At 37.3% G+C, this 19,902-nt stretch overlaps 1 protein-coding gene across 8 annotated transcripts in view; it reads right to left on the reverse strand.

The window, feature by feature from the left end:
* BABAM2 (BRISC and BRCA1 A complex member 2) overlaps window positions 1-19,902 on the reverse strand; it is a 457,873-nt gene that overhangs the window by 405,956 nt on the left and 32,015 nt on the right. For all 8 annotated transcript variants that reach the window (XM_024241865.3, XM_054545266.1, NM_001131287.2 and 5 more), the window contains 1 exon segment: window positions 7,746-7,822. In XM_024241865.3, the coding sequence (XP_024097633.1) occupies window positions 7,746-7,822 (77 nt within the window).

Genomic DNA, 19,902 nt, shown 5'->3' on the forward strand with positions numbered 1-19,902 from the left:
TGCTGTGATAGTTATCTTCCAAGAGTTCATAAAACTATATAACCTTTCAATTAAGTGTGTTTGTATTAGAAAACTACATTTGTTAAAATGTGTGTTGCTGAGAATTGTGTTTGTTCATCTAAAGATGAATATTATGTTGGTTGTAGGAGGCTGAATTCTATCACAAATATTGTGGTAATTAAACACTATGACCTTACTGATCTTGTATACAATAGATTTAAGGTTGCTAAAATTAATGGAAAGCCCAGAAATAAAACCACGCTTCTACAGCCAACTGATTTTTGACAAAGGTGCCAAGAACACACATTGGAGAAAGGACAGTCTCTTCAATAAATAGTGTTGGGAAAACTGCATATCCACATGAAGAGGAGTAACACTAGCCCTTACCTTTCATCATATACAAAAATCAACTCAAAAAGGATTAAAGAGTTAAATGTAAGATCGGAAACTATGAAACTACTAGAAGAAAACATAGGAGAAGTGCCTCGTCACAATTGGTCTCAGTAAGAATTTTTTGGATAAGCTCCCAAAAATACAGAAAACAAAAGCAAAAATATATAGATTACATCAAACTAAAAAGCTTCTGCACATCAAAGGAAACAATCAACAGACTGAAGAGACAACCTACAGAACGGGAGAAAATATTTGCAAATTATACATCTAACAAGAGGTTAATATGTGGAATATATAAAGAATTCAAGCCACTAAATAGAAAAAGAAAATAATCCAATTAAAAATGAGTAAAAGACCTAAAGAGACATTTTTCAAAAGACATACAAATGGTCAACCAGTATATGAAAAAATGTTCAACATCACTAATTATCAGGGAAATGCAAATCAAAACCAAAATGAGATATCATCTCACTCCAGTTAGACAACGGCTACAGTCAGCTCTCTGTCCATGGGTTCCACATCCATGCATTCAACAAACCAGTTGATCAAAAATATTCAAAAAACAGGCTGGGTGCGGTGGCTCATGCCTGTAATCCCAGCACTTTGGGAGGCCAAGGCAGGCAGATCTCTTGAGGTCAGGAGTTTGAGACCAGCCTGGCCAACATGGTGAAACCCTGTCTCTATAAACAAAAATTCAAAAAACAAACTGCATCTGAACTGAACATTTACAGACTTTTGTCATTATTCCCTGAACAATACCATATCACAGCTATCTACATAGAATTTACATTGTATTAGGCATTATAAGGAATCTAAAGATGATTTAAAGTACAAACATAAGGCAAAGATATTCTGGGTTTGGTTCCAGACCAATGCAATAAAGCGAGTATCACAATAAAGCAAAGTCATGTAAACTTTTTGGTTTCCCAGTGCATATAAGAGTTACGTTTACTATACTATAGTCTATTAAGTGTGTAATAGCATTATGTGTAAAATAAAATGATAATACCTGATTTTAAAATACTGTATTGCAGCCGGACACGGTGGCTCACTCCTGTAATCCCAGCACTTTGGGAGGCCAAGGTGGGTGGATCACCTGAGGTCAGGAGTTCAAGACCAGCCTGGCTAATATGGTGAAGCCCCATCTCTACTAAAAATATAAAAATTAACCAGGTCATGGTGGCATGCACCTGTAATCCCAGCTACTCAGGAGGCTGAGGCAGAAGAATCGCCTGAACCTGGGAGACAGAAGTTGTAGTGAGCTAAGATCGCACCACTGCACTCCCGCCTGGGAGACAGAGCGAGACCCTGTCTCAAAACAAAAATACAAAAACATAAAAATACGAATAAGAATAAAATACCGAATTGCTAAAAAATGCTAACAATGATCTCAGCCTCCAGCAAGTCACAATCTCTTTGCTACTGCAGGGTCCTGCCTCGATGCTGATGGCTCCTGACTGATCAGAGTGGTAGTTGCTGAAGGGTGGCATGGCTATGGCAATTTCTTAAAATAAGACAACAATGAAGTCTGCCACATTAATCGACTTTTCCCTTCAGGAAAAATTTCTCTATAGCACAGGATACTGTCCGATAGAATTGTACTCACAGTAGAACTTCTTTCAAAACTGGAGTCAATCCTCTCAAACCCTGGCAAACCTTTATCAACTAAGTTTATGAAATATTCTAAAGCCTTTGTTGTCATTTCAACAATGTTCACAGCATCTTAATCAGAAGTAGATTCCATCTCAAGAAACCACTTTCTTTACTCATCTGCAAGAAGCAACCTTCTTCATCGGTACAAGTTTTACCATGGTATTGTAGCAATTCAGTCACATTCTCAGGATCCACTTCTAATTCTAGTTCTCTTGCTATTTCCAACACATCTCAAGTGACAAGGTGCATTGTCAATGAGCAATAATATTTTGAAAGGAATCATTTTTTCTGAGCAGTAGTTCTCAACAGTGGCTTTCAGTAAACCGTGCTGTAAACAGATGATTGTTATTCTACTGTAGAACACAGGCAGAGTTATATTTAGCATAATTCTTATGGGCCTTAGGATTTTCAGAATGATAAATGATCCTTGGCTTCAAATTAGTCACTAGCTGCCTTTGTCCCTAACCAGAAAGTCAGTCTATCCTTTGAGGCCAGGCATTGCCTTCTTAACTATGACAGTCCTAGATGGCATCTTCTTCCAACATAAGGCTGTTCCATCTATACTAAAAATCTGTTGCTAAGTATAGCACTTCATCAATGATCTTAGCTAGATCTGGATTACTTACTGCATCTTCTATATGAGCACTTGCTGCTTCACCTTGCACTTCAGTGTGATAGAAATGGCCTCTTTTCTTAAATCTCATGAACCAACCTCTGCTAGCTTCAAATTTTCTTCTGCAGCTTCTTCACTTATCTCAATCTTAGTATTGAAGAGAATTAGGACTTGTTCTTGATTAGGCTTTGGCTTAAGGGAATGTTGTGGCTGGTTTGATCTTTCATTCAAACACTAAAACCTTCTCCATATCAGCAATAATTTTTTCACTGTCTTATAATTCATGTGTTTACTAGAGTAGCACTTCTAATTTCCTACAAGAAATTTTTCTTTGCATTCACAACGTGGTTAACTGTTTGGCCAAGAGGCCTAGCTTTCAGCCTGTCTCAGCTTCCAACGTGCCTTCCTCACTAAACTTCATCATTTCTAGCTTTTGATTTAAAGTGAGAGGTGTGGGACTCTTCACTTGAACACTTAAAGGATACTGCAAGGTTACTAACTGGCCTAATTTCAGTACTGCTGTGTCTCAGGGAATAAGGAGGCCCAAGAAGAGGGAGAAAGGAAAAAGGACAATCAGTACAGCAATCAGAACATACACATTTATTGATTAAATTCACTATCTTATATGGGTATGTATGTTATGGCATCTCAACACAATGACAATAGTAACATTCAAGATTCAACAATCACAGATCACCATAACAGAATAAAAATGAAAAAGTATGTGGAAATGCTTCATGATTTAGAAAGCAAAAATTTTTAAGTTTAAAAAAATAATAATTAAAAAGTTTGAAATGGTACAAAAATTACCAAAATGTGACACAAAGGCATGAAATAAGCACACACTTCGGGGAAATGGCCCTGATAAACTTGCTCAACACAGGATTGCCACAAACCATCAATCAATTAAAAAAAAAAAAAAAAATCCTTGTTGAAGCACAATAAAATGAGGTTTGCCTGTACACAGGAAGATGGGCGTAGGTTATACGTGAATACTATGCCCTTTTATATCAGGGACTTGCACAGGACATCTTGGAACCAATCCCCCATGGATATTGACGGATAACTGTATTATTAAAAGGACAAAAGATCTGGGCATGGTGGTGTGTGCCTGAAGTCTCAGCTACTTAGCAAGCTGACGCAGGAAGAACACTTGAGCCCAGGAGTTCAAGTCCAGCCTGGGCAATATAGCAAGACTCTGTCTCAAAAAAAAAAAAAAAAAAAAAAACAACAACAAGCCAGGCGCAGTGGTTCACGCCTGTAATCCCAGCACTTTGGGAGGCTGAAGCAGGCAGATGACGAGGTCAAGAGATCGAGACCATCCTGGCCAACATGGTGAAACCCTGTCTCTAAAATACAAAAATTATCCGGGCGTGGTGGTGGGCACCTGTAGTTCCAGCTACTCCGGAGGCTGAGGCAGGAGAATTGCTTGAACCCCGGAGGTGGAGGTTGCAGTGAGCCAAGATCACATGTGTGTGTATATATATATATGTATGTTATATATATATACATATATACATACATATATATGTGTTTTCTAAAAAAAAAAAACCTCATCTTTCTAATTCTATGAACTTTTATAAATATAGTTTCCATGATCAATTACCTTTTCCTTTTATTTGGCTGTGAGCTGCTTAACACTAGAATCTTGACTCATTTTAGCATAAGAATCGCCATTATACAATGTTCACTTATTATTTATTTATTATAGAGCATACTGTGGGCTAAATTAAGTCCCCAATGTATAATGATGATATCCAACAATAATTTGCTAGAATGTAATTATGTTATATGATGAGTGACAGTCCTAATACACTAATCACAAATGTTATTAAAGGTTTCCCATGAAGAGCTTATAGTAATGAGAGGATATAGGGTAACAGCAAATGCTTCTTAACATAAACCCATGCTACTAGAAAGATGCCTGTGAAGTCACATTATTTTTGTCTCAAGACTGTGGACTGACCACACACACTTATTTCTTCTCTAAGACCCACCCTCCAATCCCATTAAATGATAGTGAATACAGAAAGATAAAATCCCAAATAACAGGAAGATGAAGAGGAAGGGAGGAGAGTAGTTAATCAGTAGATGAGAAAGTTTAGCAAATTGCTAGAGACAGAATGCAGATGGAAGTGTAGTACTTGACAAGATAGGGCAGAGGAAAGCTTTGACCTGTAATAATGTGAGGAAGAGGCTACTGATGAGGAGGAAGCCATTTGTCCTAGTAAACCCATAAGAGTTTCTAGTTATCCAGTGTAAGGGGAGGCAAGAATGAGACACAGGGCTAAGAACAGGAAGAGTAAGCAAAAGCTCCTCACGGAAAAGTCTATATACCTACCCCCTGAAAATGACAGGGTGACCAGGTATGTATCCCCAGGTATTCAATGAAGAAATAGAACAAACTATGTGAGGAGAGCTAGAACAGGTGACTCACATCTGGCCCATCATTCATCCACACATTCCATAAGCCTTGCTCACCTACTCAGAAGTCCCAATCACTAGTTTATTGTCTATCTTAAACAGAAATGAATACCTTTTATTTGAAGAAAACTTATAGCATAATAGAGGGAAAAAATATGATAAACAAAAATTTAATCCCTAGGAAAAATTAAAATAATTCAGATAACAGAAGAAAACATTTTTTTAAAAAATCTCTAAATTTTATTCTTTGAAGGATTTTAAAGGACCTATATTCATAAAATAAGAACAAGATGCTGAGAATGAGAAACAGTGCAAGAAAGAGTTCTTAGAAATTAAGATACCTAATTGTGACTGTAGTAATAAAAAATTATCAGATGGGCTAAAGGAAAGCAGAAGGGTAGAAAGAGGAATAGAATCTGAGCAAGTTATTTGAGAATGGGTGCCAGCAAGATAAGCAGGTAACCTGTTTATCAAGAAATCATTCTACAAAACATAGAATCTACAATACATAGATTCTACAAAATAAGGTCAAATTCAAAAGAGTAATAAAGGCAAATCTCACAGTGATAATTATGCAGGAACAGGCCTCCAGGAAACAATCATTCAAGCAATTTATAGACAAGGCACAGAAGACAACTACAGATTTAGAACGGACAGTAAGTTATCAATCTTGAAAATGCAAAAGGAAAATAACCAAAGACAAAAGCTGGGAGGTGAAGAAAGAGGAATTGAAGGAAGGGCAGGGGCTAATATATTCATCTCATAAAATGCAGAGGCAAAAGACACAGTATCTATGGTTAATGTAAAACTAAAGAGTATACTACCCTAAGTATTCACCATTCTTGCTTAGAGATTGTCCTTAAGTAATAACAAAGCTAACTGTATACCAGGTACTTATTAAGAATTCTTAAGGGTTATTCATTAACTGTGTAATACAATGTCTAAAGTGATCCATTAAAAAAAGTAAGTAAAAATTTTTAAGCTACAGTGTAACCAACACAGGAACCAATAATGGTGATATAACTACATTAAGAAGGAAAAGAAAAAAGAGTTAAGGGGTATAGGGAAAATAGGCTGAAGCTTCATGTATCAGCGCAGGAAGTCAAAAGATAACAATGTCTAAAACTGATAAGGCAAGAAACAGAGGCAAAAGTATATTATTTAAAGATATGGAGATCATCCCCAGAGAGCTAAACCGAAAATTTTTAGAATCTGCAGGTGATTCTCTCAGGAAACTGGACTGGAAGAGAAGACTACTGGTTTCATGTATCAAAAAATTCCAGTACTTTTACATTTTTAACCACATGAATTATTTACTCTGATCATTTCTTTTAAATTTAGTTAATAATTTTTTCAAAAAAAAAAGTAGCAGTCGAATCTGTTCTACTACTTCAGACCGGTAAAATTATTTTATATTTTAATGGTTTCCAGAAAATGGTCTAATAATGCAAGGCTAACAAGTCAGCATGTCCAACATTTCTCATTTAATCTTGCATTTGATAAATTAGTATCAAGTGATTCTACGGAATATAGTACTAAGAATACAGAGACATGGCCCCTCCTGGCATGTAATGGTAAAAACACACTGGTCCAATGGCCAAAAAGTGGTTTACCCATCTGTTTCATGTTTAATATCCATGTTCTTTATTTTGCTTTTTAGGAATAGAAAAACTTTAATAGGCTGTTCACCACAAGAATAGGTTCAAGAGAGAAAATTCCTGGTGAGATTACCAACACTAACCAACCAAAGCCACTGTGATTTCCACACTAGGCTAGAGGTTCAGTATTGGTAATAGTGACAGAGAAAAGCTGATACAGCCTAGACAGCTGCTGTAGCTGATGGGCTAAGTCCAATGACAGATCTTCCATACTATCCATCCAAGATCAAAAACTTGTGGTCCAGGAACTCAAGCCAGCCCACAGACACATTCAGTTTAGCCTACATAATATTGGCCGACACTATGTTTTTAATTTTGAAAAAGTAGCAACATCTAAAACTGACAGAATTCAGGTAAAACTTCAGACGTCCACCTTCTCTCAATAAATCAGTAAAGGTAACTCCCCTTAAGTGACAGGGTGTCCCAATTTGCCACACCTAGCCTGTTTCCCTCGCTATATTACCAATCTAGCCCTTGTAGACTGTTTGTATCTCTGATCCTTGCTATAAAGGAGATAACATGTTGATATGCCTAGGCCATGCCAAGAGTTTTTGAGGTAGGACTCTTACACTTCGGTAACAACAGGAGATACATCAGCGACAAGTCGTGGCACAGCGGTTCCACAGGGGGGTTAGCAGCAGTAATGGACAGCAGCCACTCCTACCTAAAAACTGTTTCTAAATGGCCAGGTATTCTAAAGCAGTGGACTCTTTATTGAGTATTACGCAAAAGCCGCCTATAGAGAAAAAAACACATAAAAATTACCAGGCATGCCTAAATATCAGGAATTTCTGTGCATGCCTATTTAACCACAACTTATTCCCTGTCAACTGCCTTACTTTTAATCAAACTAGAATTGAATGGCAGATAAGAAAAGTGGTAAATGCTAGTGAACAATATCTTAGGAGATAACAACTAACAGCCGGAAATGAAAACTAAAGCACAAAGTCCAGTAGCTGACACTGTAACCTACATTTTGAGTAAAACAGTCATCATTTACTTACACTTTAATGTCTCTCCAGCATATGGTATGTGCAGTTTAAATCGGTCACAGTTGGGCCCAGGAGTCAATGATGTGCAGCTTTAAAAAATGCAGAAACAGAAGAAAAAAAAGATTTTTTAAAAACAAACTTTAAAAACCCACATGTTTATGATACTAAACAAAACAGGATCTTTATACAGAACAGATTAAAACACTGGCTTACAGAACAAAATAAAAGCCTTTAATAGTCACGGAAGCCAAGACATGAAGACTCGTCCTAAAACAAATAATTCATTTATTTCACAATAAAACTTACATGTGTTCTAACGACAAACATCAACAGTGTGCTTCAACTACTTTTCTCAGAGGCATATCTTGACTTTTAAAATTAGGTATATTATCCAAAACACATGTCTATTCTTACGCCAAGAACTGTAAAATAAGAATAGTTTTATGATCATATTTTAAATATGGACTCTTAGCTTTCATTCTGTTAGTACAAAAAAGAGCCCACTTTTAGCCTTTTTCTGGTACCAGATGGTTTTCTTTCCTTCCACAAAGGTACAGTGCTTCCTTTAGATTTGGCACACCATAACTTTCATCTGCAGGAAAGCACAATGCACACTCAATTTCAAGTAAAATGCAAATTTAAAAGGTGGGGGGTAGTTACCCAAGTCTCAACAGTTTGGTATTTTCTTTTTGTTTTGTTTTTCAAGACAAGGTCTCACTCTGTAGCCCAGGCTGGAGTGCAGAGGTGCAATCTCTGCTCACTGCAGCCTCAATCTCTCAGGCTCAAGCTCCTCCCACTTCAGCTTCCCAAGCAGCTGGGATCACAGGTGCACACCACCACACCTGGCTTTTTTTTAAGAGAGGAGGTCTCACTATGTTACCCAGGGTGGTCTCGAACTCCTGGGCTCAAGTGATCCTCCTCCCACCTAGCCTCCCAAAGTGTCAGGATCACAGGCGTGAGCCACTGCACCTGGCCTGGTTTTTTTTTTTAATCTATTATTTCACAAAGTTATACAATGTTTCTTGCTCTTCACAGATTTGCTGTACAAGATAATATATTATCTTAGAAGTCATAAGTTCAACTGTGTAACAGCTGCATAGGCTTCATAAGTTAATAAAATATTAATATGAAGTCAATTGAGAAAGTAATATGTCTTCATTTTGTTTTAAAAAGATGAGGGTTTTAATTTACAAATGAAAGCAAGGAGGCTAATTTTCTTTCATAATTCCAAAACTGGCTGTGAAGCAATTGTAAAAAAGAACCTATAAAAGTAATTTAACGGATGTATGCAAAGTTGAAATAAATGTACAACTTCCCTACATGGCAACTTGGAAGGGCAAGAGTCATTTAAAAATAAATTCAAAAAATTTTGGCTTTAAGTAACTCAGATCCCACGTTAGAGATTTACTATTACTTTTTCCCAAAACGATTTGAATGTGAAAGAGAAAAGAACCAGACAGTGGCCAGGCATGGTGGCTCACACCTGTAATCCCAGCACTTTGGGAGGCCAAGGCAGGCAAATCACTGGAGGTCAGGAGTTCAAGACCAGCCTGGCCAACATGGTGAAACCCCATCTTTACTAAAAATTCAAAAATTAGGCCAGGCGCAGGGTGGCTCACACCTGTAATCCCAGCCCTTTTGGAGGCTGAGGCAGGCAGATCACGAGGTCACGAGATGGAGACCATCCTGGCCAACATGGTGAAACCCTGTCTCTACTAAAAATACAAAAATTAGCTGGGCATGGTGGCACACACCTGTAGTCCCAGCTACTCACTCAGGAGGCTAACTCAGGTGAATAGCTTGAACCCGGGAGGCGGAGGTTGCAGTGAGCCGAGATCCCGCCACTGCACTCCAGCCTGGGCAGAGAGCAAGACTCCATCTCAAAAAAAAAAAAAATAGCCAGGCATGGTGGCGGGCACCTGTAATCCCAGCTACTCGGAAGGCTGAGGCAGGAGAATCGCTTGAACCTGGGAGGTGGAGGCTGCAGTGAGTCAAGACTGCACCACTGTGCTCCAGCCTGGGTGACAGAGTGAGACTCTGTATCAAAAAAGACAAAAAAAAAAAAAAAAAAACAGAAACTTTAACAAGGATATGTTTAACATAAATCACTAAGTTGATTATTCCTCATTATCTTCAGGGGGCAATAAAAATACCAGTTTATAAACTAAACAACTAAGTTGCACCAGCAATTGAATGGTAACAAATTTTTATATTTCACAGGTTTTAAGAATACTTTCTCGTTTTCCTTTCAATATAAAAAAAATTCCTCCAAGTACATTTTAGAGGCATCATATTTCCCTTTTAGTATAATCTTTTCTACCCCACAACACAGTAGTTATTTTAAAAGACTACAGAAAACACATAAACTCTAGCATTATGAAGTATAATCTAATGATGGTAATGAGCATCATGTCATTATGAGCATGCTGTTATGAGCCCTATAAGCAACACTAAGATTTTTCCTTTTCTATTGCATTCAACTGCAATGCTTTAAATTTATGAAAAACACCATTCACAATCAAGGATCTTTTTGGGGCTTCGGGATCAAATTATCTAACTACGTAGCTTAAAGACTGAAGTTATTAGTAGTACAGGAAATCCTCAGGATTAACCTGGTTCCAGTTTGTTTGAATAACTCACTCCTTCGTCAATGAAAAATTGTTTTTTTCCCGAATGGTTACACTCATTGTTGGGCCACACTTTTTATTATACGCTTTAACCAGAACTGGTTAAGTGTTTTTGTGCCCTGCCACGTCACCTTCCTCCCTTACTACATCAACAGCTGGTTCCAGCAACCTCAGTGTATTAAAAGGTACATTTCTAAGGGGGATAGGAAGAGATTTGTTAAAGGATACAAAATTATAGCAAGATAAGAGGAATATGTTCTGGTGTACTATACCACTGTAGATGACTAGAGTTAACAATAATAAATAGTTTCAAATAGCTAGAAAGAGGATATTGACTGTTTCCATCACAAATAAATGATAAATGTTTGAGATGAGGATATGCTAATTACCCTGACCTTATTACTATGCACTATATGTATCAAAACATCATTATATACCCCATAAATATGTACAATTCCTATGTGTTGACTAACAAATTATAATTTTATGAAGAAAAAAGTATATTTCTCTATCTCTGTGTTTCATTCACTGATTTTTTTCATTTAGATAAGATTTATCAAGCATTGCTCTAGGTGTTAGGATTATAGGACGGACGAGACAGAGAAGATCTACCGTCTCATGGTACTTAAATTCTAGTGAGGGAAGAAGAAAATGATAAACAAGGGACAAACACATAAAGATGGTTTAGGATTGCCAAATGCTATAAGGAAAATAAAACAGGGTGCTGCACTGAAGCAAGAGCTACTTTACACTGGAAGATCAAAGAGGACCTCTGGAGGAGGTGAAATCCGAAAACTGAATAATACAAAGGGGCCCACCATGCCAAGTTCTGGGAAAGAGCATTCCAGGCAGAGGAAACAGCTGGTGCAAAGGTGTGAAGGCAGGAAAAAGCTTGGTACATCTGGGGAAGAAATCTTGATATATCTGGGCAATAAGGCTGGAGCACAGTAAATGAGGGAGAGAAGAGCAAAAGATTAGGACACAGTAAATGAGGGAGAGAGGGGCAAAAGCAAGGGACAGATCACACTGGACCTGCAAGTGGTTGCAATTCATTCAGCTTTTATGCGAAGCACAAAGGAGGGTTTTGAGCAGAAGAGTAAAAACATCTATGTTTTTAAAAGATCATTTTGTCTACTGTATAGAAAAAAAAAAAAAGACCACAAGAGATAAAATGAACACAGCCAGACCAGGGAGGAGACCATTTTAGTCAAGAAAGATGATGGAGCAAAACCAACATGCATTTGTAGATGGTATCACCTACTTCTCTGCTATCTACAGAGATCCTTGCCTGTCCATTTTCTAGCTCTGGTGCAGTGATAATGCTGCTGCTTCAGTAAACATCCACTTCACAGTCTTCAGTGAGGAGACAGTGTTCTGTGATGTGGGGGTTGAGCAGAGTGTAGCCCACCTGGCAGATAAGGCCCACACTCAGGTGCATGAGAGCAAGAATGGTGCTGGAAAGGAACGAACAGGGTCACAGAGGGCAGAGACCATTCCCCTCAGCCTCTCACCTTCAGTCATGGAGAGGAGTGTTTCAGGGTGTGGTTATCCACCTGGAATGGGATGAGGAGCTCTGCTGCTCAAAGTCTCTACTATTTAAGGAAAGACATCGCTACACAGCTGGCTATAAGGAACAGGGACTGCAAACCTCTAAGGGTTGTAGGAAGGCCAGGGCAGCTGGGAGCAACGTGGATGAGTCTTGTGTTTACCCCCCAGAGATGCTACTGGTCTCACCAGGTTTCTCAGTCTTCACTGGGACTGAAAACCCAATGCAGGTAGGATAATAATAATAACAACCACTTTAGATCTGAAAAAAGAAAGACGATGGATCCTTGGACTAGGGTAACAGCAGTGGAGACGAGACAAATGGATTTATTGAATAAGACTTCTAGGAAAGGAGCATGTTTAGGGAAAAGGAAATGGAGAGTTTAAAGTGTGAGATGATAGCCAAATCTTCTATGGAAACAGTCAGGCTAATGGGTGGGCTAGCCAATCTATAAGGGCCACTAAAACGTCACAGAAAAGATAGAAAAATTTACAAAACCTCACCTTAGTGTTTTATGATATTGGAAAGATCACTTACTTTCCAATATCATAAGTGGGAATGGGGGACAGGGGTATGAAGAGTAGTACTTCCCAAAAGCACACTCAAGTCAAAATTATAATCTCCAGTTAGCTGCAGGGATTCTGCTTTGCTGAGAGGAATCTACAAATGTGGGGCCAAGAGCCAAAGTGCTCAGGCAACAGAGGAAAGCTGCCATTAGTAGGTCTCTTTCTCCTAAGTGGCACTCAGCTTGTCTTCCAATGAAATGTTGGGCAAATCATTTAAGATATGTTACATTCTATCTTCCTTATATTACCTAGGATAAATAGGTTTATAGGAAACAAGCCAATGCCATGTACCTCAAGTTTCTTCTAAGATTAAATTAAAATGTTTCCTCTTCTTAAGTTACCTCTGTCTAAAATTGGTTTGGTCATGTTCTTTAATTTACTGTGAAAATTCATGTTGCACAAGAGGAGGGTGCTCATTTTTCCATTAATCAAAAAAGAGCATAGGGGCAGGGTGCGGTGGCTCACGCCTGTAATCCCAACAACTTTGGGAGGCTGAGGCAGGCAGATCACCTGAGGTCAGGAGTTCAAGACCAGCCTGGCCAACATGGTGAAACCCCATCTTTACTAAAAATACAAAAATTAGCCGGGTGTGGTGGTGCATGCCTGTAGTCCCAGCTACTAGGGAGGCTGAGGAAGCAGAATCGCTTGAACCCAGGATACAGAGGTTGCAGTGAGCTGAGATCATGCCTCTGCACTCCAGCCTGGGCAACAGAGCGAGACTCCGTCTAAAAAAAAAAAAAAAAGAACATGGGTTTAAAAGAGCTTTCCTCTGTTGCCTCGAGGAGTTTGACTCTTGGCCCCAAATCTGTATATTCCTCTCAGCAAAACAGAAGGCCTGCAGCTAACTGGAGATTACCATTTTGACTTGATTGTGCTTTTGGGGAGTATTACCCACTCCCGTCCCCACTTCAAGCAAGTGATCTTTCCAATGTCATATAGCACTAACGGGAGTTTTGGTAAATTCTAAACCCATGGTAATGCTTAAAAAGCTTTAAAAATACATGGAAATAGTATGATTCCACTTATGGAAAAAGGATACTTGTAAGTATGTATATCTACACATATAGACAGATTTCAGAAGGAGAGTAACCAAAATGTGGCCGGATTTGAAATGATTTTTACAACATTCTTCTAATTACCTTTCTGCATTTTTTTTTCTTTTTTGAAACAAGGTCTTGCTGTCACCCAAGCTGGAGTACAGTGGTGCAATCACAGCTCACTGAAGCTTCAAACTCCCGAGCTCAGGCGATCCTCCCACATCAGCCTCCCAGGTAGCTGGGATCACAGGCACATGCCACCACACTTGGCTAATTTTTTGTATTTTTAATAGAGGCAAGGTTTCACCATGTTGCCCAGGCTGGTCTCAAACTCCTGGAATTAAGCGATCCTCCTGCCTCAGCCTCCCAAAGAGCTGGGATTATATGTAAGAGCCACTGCACCCGTCTGCTTTCTGCATTGTTTTGATTTTTATAATAAATATGAACTATGAACCATTTTACTATTATAATTTTTTTAGGAGACAGTGTCTTGCTCTAGAGCCCAGGCTGGAGTGCAGTGGCACAATTATAACTCACTGCAGCCTTGAACATCTGGGCTCAAGGAATCCTCCCACCTCAGTCTCCCAAGTAGCTGGGACTACAGGTACACCACCACACTCAGCTAAAATTTTTTTTTCTTTTTGAGACAGGGTCTCAGGGCTTTGCCCAGGCTGGTCTCGAATTCCTGACCTCAAGCAATCTTCCCGCCTCAGCCTCCCAAAGTCTGGCATTGTAGGCATGAGCCATGGTTCTTGGACACAATTATAAAATATTTTAAGGCTAAATACGACCCTTTTCTATTTGACTAGGAAAACTTGGCCATGATGGCCTGATTTTATCTTTTTCTTTCAAAGTAATTCACTCCTTCTCAGAAGGAAAGAATTCAGGGTGATATACTGATGAACAGACTTCAAGTAAAGCATATGAAAGTCTTTATACTGTGATATCACGAAACTTCACATTTCTAACATTTATTATCTTTCACAGTTTCTTTGGGTCAGAATTTGGGAATGGCTTGGCTGGGCAGTTCTAGCTTAAGGTCTCCCATGAAGCTGCTGTCATAAATCAGTAACAGATAACTAATACAGCAGGGAAATTCACTCATCTAGAAAGCCATTTCCTTATACAAGTATGAAAAAGCTAGCAAAGAAAAAGCTACTGGCTACATTAAAATTATATTTATAGAATGGCAACTTGTCCTCACATGTAGTTAGAGCCAAGGTTGAAAAAGCCAGTATTCCAAATTGAATCACTTTTAATTTAAAAATTATTTTTAAATGATTTTAAAATTGCTGACAGTTAAGTATAATTTCAAATTCGTCTCTCAACTATATTTCATCAGTGTTCACTGTGTGTCTGGCACTAAGTGCTAGGAATATAGCAGTAACAGGAACAAAAAACATATCTTGGTGTTAGAGTACAGAAAGGATTTTGGATAAAAACTATGCTGTAAAAATGTATCTTTTACCAATTTCAAATTACCTAAATATACCGGGAATGCACTATTTTAAAGTTCAACATGTGGGTGAGCAAAGGGAGTTAAACTCACGTTATACAGATCATGAAAGTGGGAATTATCAAGCGGGAATTCTTGATAGCATCAAAGGAGGTAGTTTAATCTAGTACTTTATTACAGAAATGGCAGTTAATCATTGACGCAATAAAATGCTGAGCGTAAGAACCTTCGCACATTCTCATCTGTTGAGTCTCTTATTTTACATTTAATCACATGACTCCCAGTATTATTTGTCTATTTTTCTCACTGTGGCTTGTTTTCCCAACCAGATCATAAGATTCTAGTGTCAAGCGCTATGTTATACTCTTTTTTAAGTAAGTCCTAGTATAGCACCTAGCACAGTGCTAAGTACCCAGCACTGATGAAATTTTAGCATATTACTAACACTCATAAACTAAGCTCAAGAACTGTCATTTTACAGATGATGACATCAAAGAGCAAAGGGTCTCACTGGCACTCTGGGATTGGAAACCACTTACAGGACACTCTAACCATATCTTAGTCTCCATGGCCTAGGCATCTTTAAATCTCCAGTGTCTAGCACTGATATCCAGGAGGTGAATACTCCAACAACTATGTATGAGGATAAAGGTTTGCTGAATGAATGCATATATCTTGACTCCTAGCGTTGTACTCTTTTCATGATTAAAAACAACAACAACAAAAAAAGACTGTTGATTTAACTGGAATTGGGATGATGTGCTCATCCTCACCTCCAAGAAAGGCAAAAGTGTGATATTCGTGGAAGGTCTTCCCTTTGAAGAACTGTACACACAATTCAGAATTTAAACTTTAAGTTATTACCTATAATTATTATATTTCCACAATAAACAAATAACAGCAGCTAATATTTGTCGGGCATTTACTAACGTGGCAGGCACTATTCTAAGTTCTTTAATTATATTAAACTATCTAAACTTACAGCAACCTTCCAAGATAGGTGCTGTTATTACCTCCAATTTACAGATGAGGGCACTGAGGCACGTAGACGCTTATGTAACTTGCTAGTGAGTGACAGAGCTGGGATCCAAACCCAGGATGTCTGCCTCCACGGCCCACTTTCTTAATTACTACATTAAACCATCTCTCAATAATTTAAGAGAAAACCATCAGATTAATGAGATGTATCATGATTAGTGAATTCTAAATCATAATTAGTGACTTACAAAGATTTATAACTATAAATCTTATAACTGGTGAACTATAAATGTTTTTAACAAATGATATTTTATTAAGTACCTAGAAAAATGCGAAGTAAAAGATGACAAAATATTGCCAAAAAGAAGTTCTATTACATGTGTTCTAATGAAAAGAAAATTATTTATCAGTAATAAGTATAAAAACTGTAAACACATAAATCAAGGCTACAAGAGAGGGAACAAGCCCCCTGTAACTTGATGACACAGACTCTACAATGATGACACTGTTCATTGATTTAGCAAACTCTTTATATAAATAAACTTTAAGTAAATAATGAAAGGTAAATTTGGATTTGACTACTCTTTAAATTACCATTTGTTCCTGGTTACTGAGATCCAACTCAAATGTTAAGGTTTCACTACAAAAAATAAAAGTAGGCAAATTTTACTATACTTTATAGGCTTTTTAGTGACAGCCAAGAACTAATCTAGATTAACAAAGCTATAGGAAGATATTCTACAACCTTTAAAACATTAGCAGTTTTAAAATAATGCAAAATATAAGAAAATATACTCTTTCTGGCTTAATAGGGCTAACCCTGTTTTTTGATACACTGTCTGGAAAAAATAATGACTTAGACCATTTCTATTCTTCAAGCCACCTAAAAAGAACAAAGTAGATGAGTCCAGGGTTCCTTCCCTGAGTCTACGTCAGTTTCCTTTACCCTGACTATTAATTTACCATTTGGCATGTGTCCTACATAGCTTCCTGTTTTCTTGATAGTGACGTTTGTGCTAAACCAACAATATTTAACATCAGCTGAGAAGGAAGTCTTCAACTTTGGCAACCTAAAATAACAAGTGACTCTCAAATAAAATATGCTCAAAGATCAATAACTTCCTTTTAAAAAAAAAGTCACATATTACAGTAAATTACTGTTAACTAATATTAACTACATTTTCATCTTTTAGAATTTATTTTCTCTGAATTAAATCTAACATCGATTACTCAGTTTCAAAAATTATCATGGTTTCTAGACTGGATGCAGCAGTAAAGAAGCTGGAAGACTGACAAAGGGTATCTTAACATCTATCTAAATAATCTAAAACATGGGCATTTTATCTGCAAAGGCATCTGAACTGGTTCATGGAATCTTACATATTCAGCCTTGAAAGGGCTATAATTATACCCCATCTAACTGGCCAGATCAAATCCACAAGGTCAAGTCTTAGACCTTTTTACAAGCAAAAAAGACAAATTAAAATTGGTAAAAGAAGACAAAATTGCATTCAGATAGATTTTCTATGTTGATTTTCAGGGGAATGGGGCTATTCTTGGTACATCAAGTACATTCTATCTCTAAAGCCTAAAAACTATGGCTAGACCCTACTAGAAAAAATGATACATTTAATTCCTAGCATAGGATTCCAAAATGCCATCACCAAAATAAGTGACTCAGCCCAGAATGTTTTAAAAATTACAAAATTAAAATATTCAAGAAAATGTGTTTGCCAGTTCATGTGGCGTCAACTGTTATTCTCAGCTTCTATGCCATATCTCCATTTATAAATGATAAACTTCAACTCTACTTTAGAGTAGGAAGTATTTTTAAATGTTGGTAGGTGTCCCTATAACAAAAATGTGGTTTAAATTACAACATGGTTTCAGTAGGAATGATGGGCTCACATACTGTTTTTAACAGCTAACTAGGAGCGGGGAAAAAAATCCTTTAACTTTTTCAGATAGATGCTTAGCTTATTAATTTTCAACCTTTCTTCTTTTCTAATATGTGCATTTAATTAACTCTGCTAAGAGAATAAGAGGAAATTGATAGGATTACCTCAATAAGTACAAGTGTTTGATAAAATTAAACATCCATTCATAATTTTAAAAGCGCTCTATAAACTGGGATAAAAGGGAACTTCCTTAATCTGATCAATGCTATCTATAAAAAACTTAAAGCAACATCATACTTAAAAACAAAACATTAAAATTTTTTTCTTTGAGACAGAGGATGAGGCAAGAATACCAACTCTCATCACTTTAATTCAACATTGTACTGGAGGTCCTAGCCAGGATGGAGGAAATAAGGAGTATAAAAATTGGAAAAGAAGAAACAGAACTTACTTTTTTGCAGAAAATGTGACTGTGAACATAGAAAATTTTGCAAATGTTCATAGGCACTATTGGAATTAATATGTGGGTTTAGCAAAGTTGTTAGAGCATACATAGAAGTCAACTGTATTTCCATATACCATCAACTGTCAGAAAATAAAACTTTAGAAAGATGCCATCTAAAATAATATCAAATGATCAAATATATAGAAATAAATGTTACAATAGATGTGCAAGATCTCTATGCAGAAAGCTATTATTAAGAAGAAAATAAGTAAACAAATAAATGAACAGAGATATCACGTTCATGGATTAAAAGACTCATAATGAGGCCGGGCACAGTGGCTCACGCCTGTAATCTTAGCATGTCAGGAGGCTGAGTCAGGTGGATCACTTGAGCTCAAAAGTTTAAGACCACCGGGGACTGTTGTGGGGTGGGGGGAAGGGGGAGGTATAGCATTAGGAGATATACCTAATGCTAAATGATGAGTTAATGGGTGCAGCACACCAAAATGGCACATGTATACATATGTAACAAACCTGCACATTGTGCACATGTACCCTAAAACTTAAAGTATAATAATAATAAAATAAAAATAAAAATAAAAAATAAAAAATAAAAACAAAGTTTAAGACCAGCCTGGGCAACATGGAGAAACCCTGTCTCTACAAAAAAATACCAAAAAGTTAGTGGGCGTGGTGGCATGTGCCTGTAGTACCAGCTACTTGGGAGTCTGAGGTGGGAGGATCACCCGAGCCAGGGAGGTCGAGGCTGCAGTGAGCCATGATCAGGTCACTGCACTCCAGCCTGAGCCATGGAGTGAGAAAAAAAAAGACTCATATTGAAAAGTTGTCAGTTCTCCCTAAATTGATCTGCAATCTGAAAGGCAGATTCTAAAATACAAATAGAATGCCAAGAACCTAGAACAGACTGGATTATCTTGAAGAAGAAAAACTTGATAGGATTATTTACAATAAACAAAAGGTAGAAGCAATCCAAGTGTCCATCCATGGATAAATGGATAAACAAAATGTAGTACTATACAAAATTATATATATATATATATTATACTATACATATATATACACACACACACACACACACACAATGGAATGGAATATTATCCAGCCTTAAAAAGGAAGGAAATTTTGACACATGCTACAACATGGATACATCTTGAGGACCTTATGCTAAGTGAAATAAGCTAGTCAAAAAAGGACAAAGACTATATGATTCCACTTACATGAGGTATCTAAAGTAGTCAAATTCATAGTCAGAGAAAGTAGAACGGTAGTTGTAAGGGGCTGAGGGGAGAGGGAAATAGGAAGCTACAGTTTAATGGGTACAGAGTTTCCGATGGATAGTTGTAATGATTGTACTACAATGTGAATATACTTAATGCCACAGAACTGTATGCTTAAAAATGATTAAAATAGTAAATTTATGTTATATGTATTTTACCACAGTAAGAAAAACTTTGGTAGGAAATTTGCACTACTGGATTTAAAAATTTACTATAAATGTTAGTAATTAAAATACCGATGTTGGTACAAAAATAGACAAACCAGTAAAACAGAATAAAGAGTCCAGAGACAGACCCTCACATTTCTGGACACTTAAT

This window comes from Pongo abelii, chromosome 12 (assembly GCF_028885655.2).
Source record: "Pongo abelii isolate AG06213 chromosome 12, NHGRI_mPonAbe1-v2.0_pri, whole genome shotgun sequence".
NCBI classification, from domain to species: domain Eukaryota; kingdom Metazoa; phylum Chordata; class Mammalia; order Primates; family Hominidae; genus Pongo; species Pongo abelii.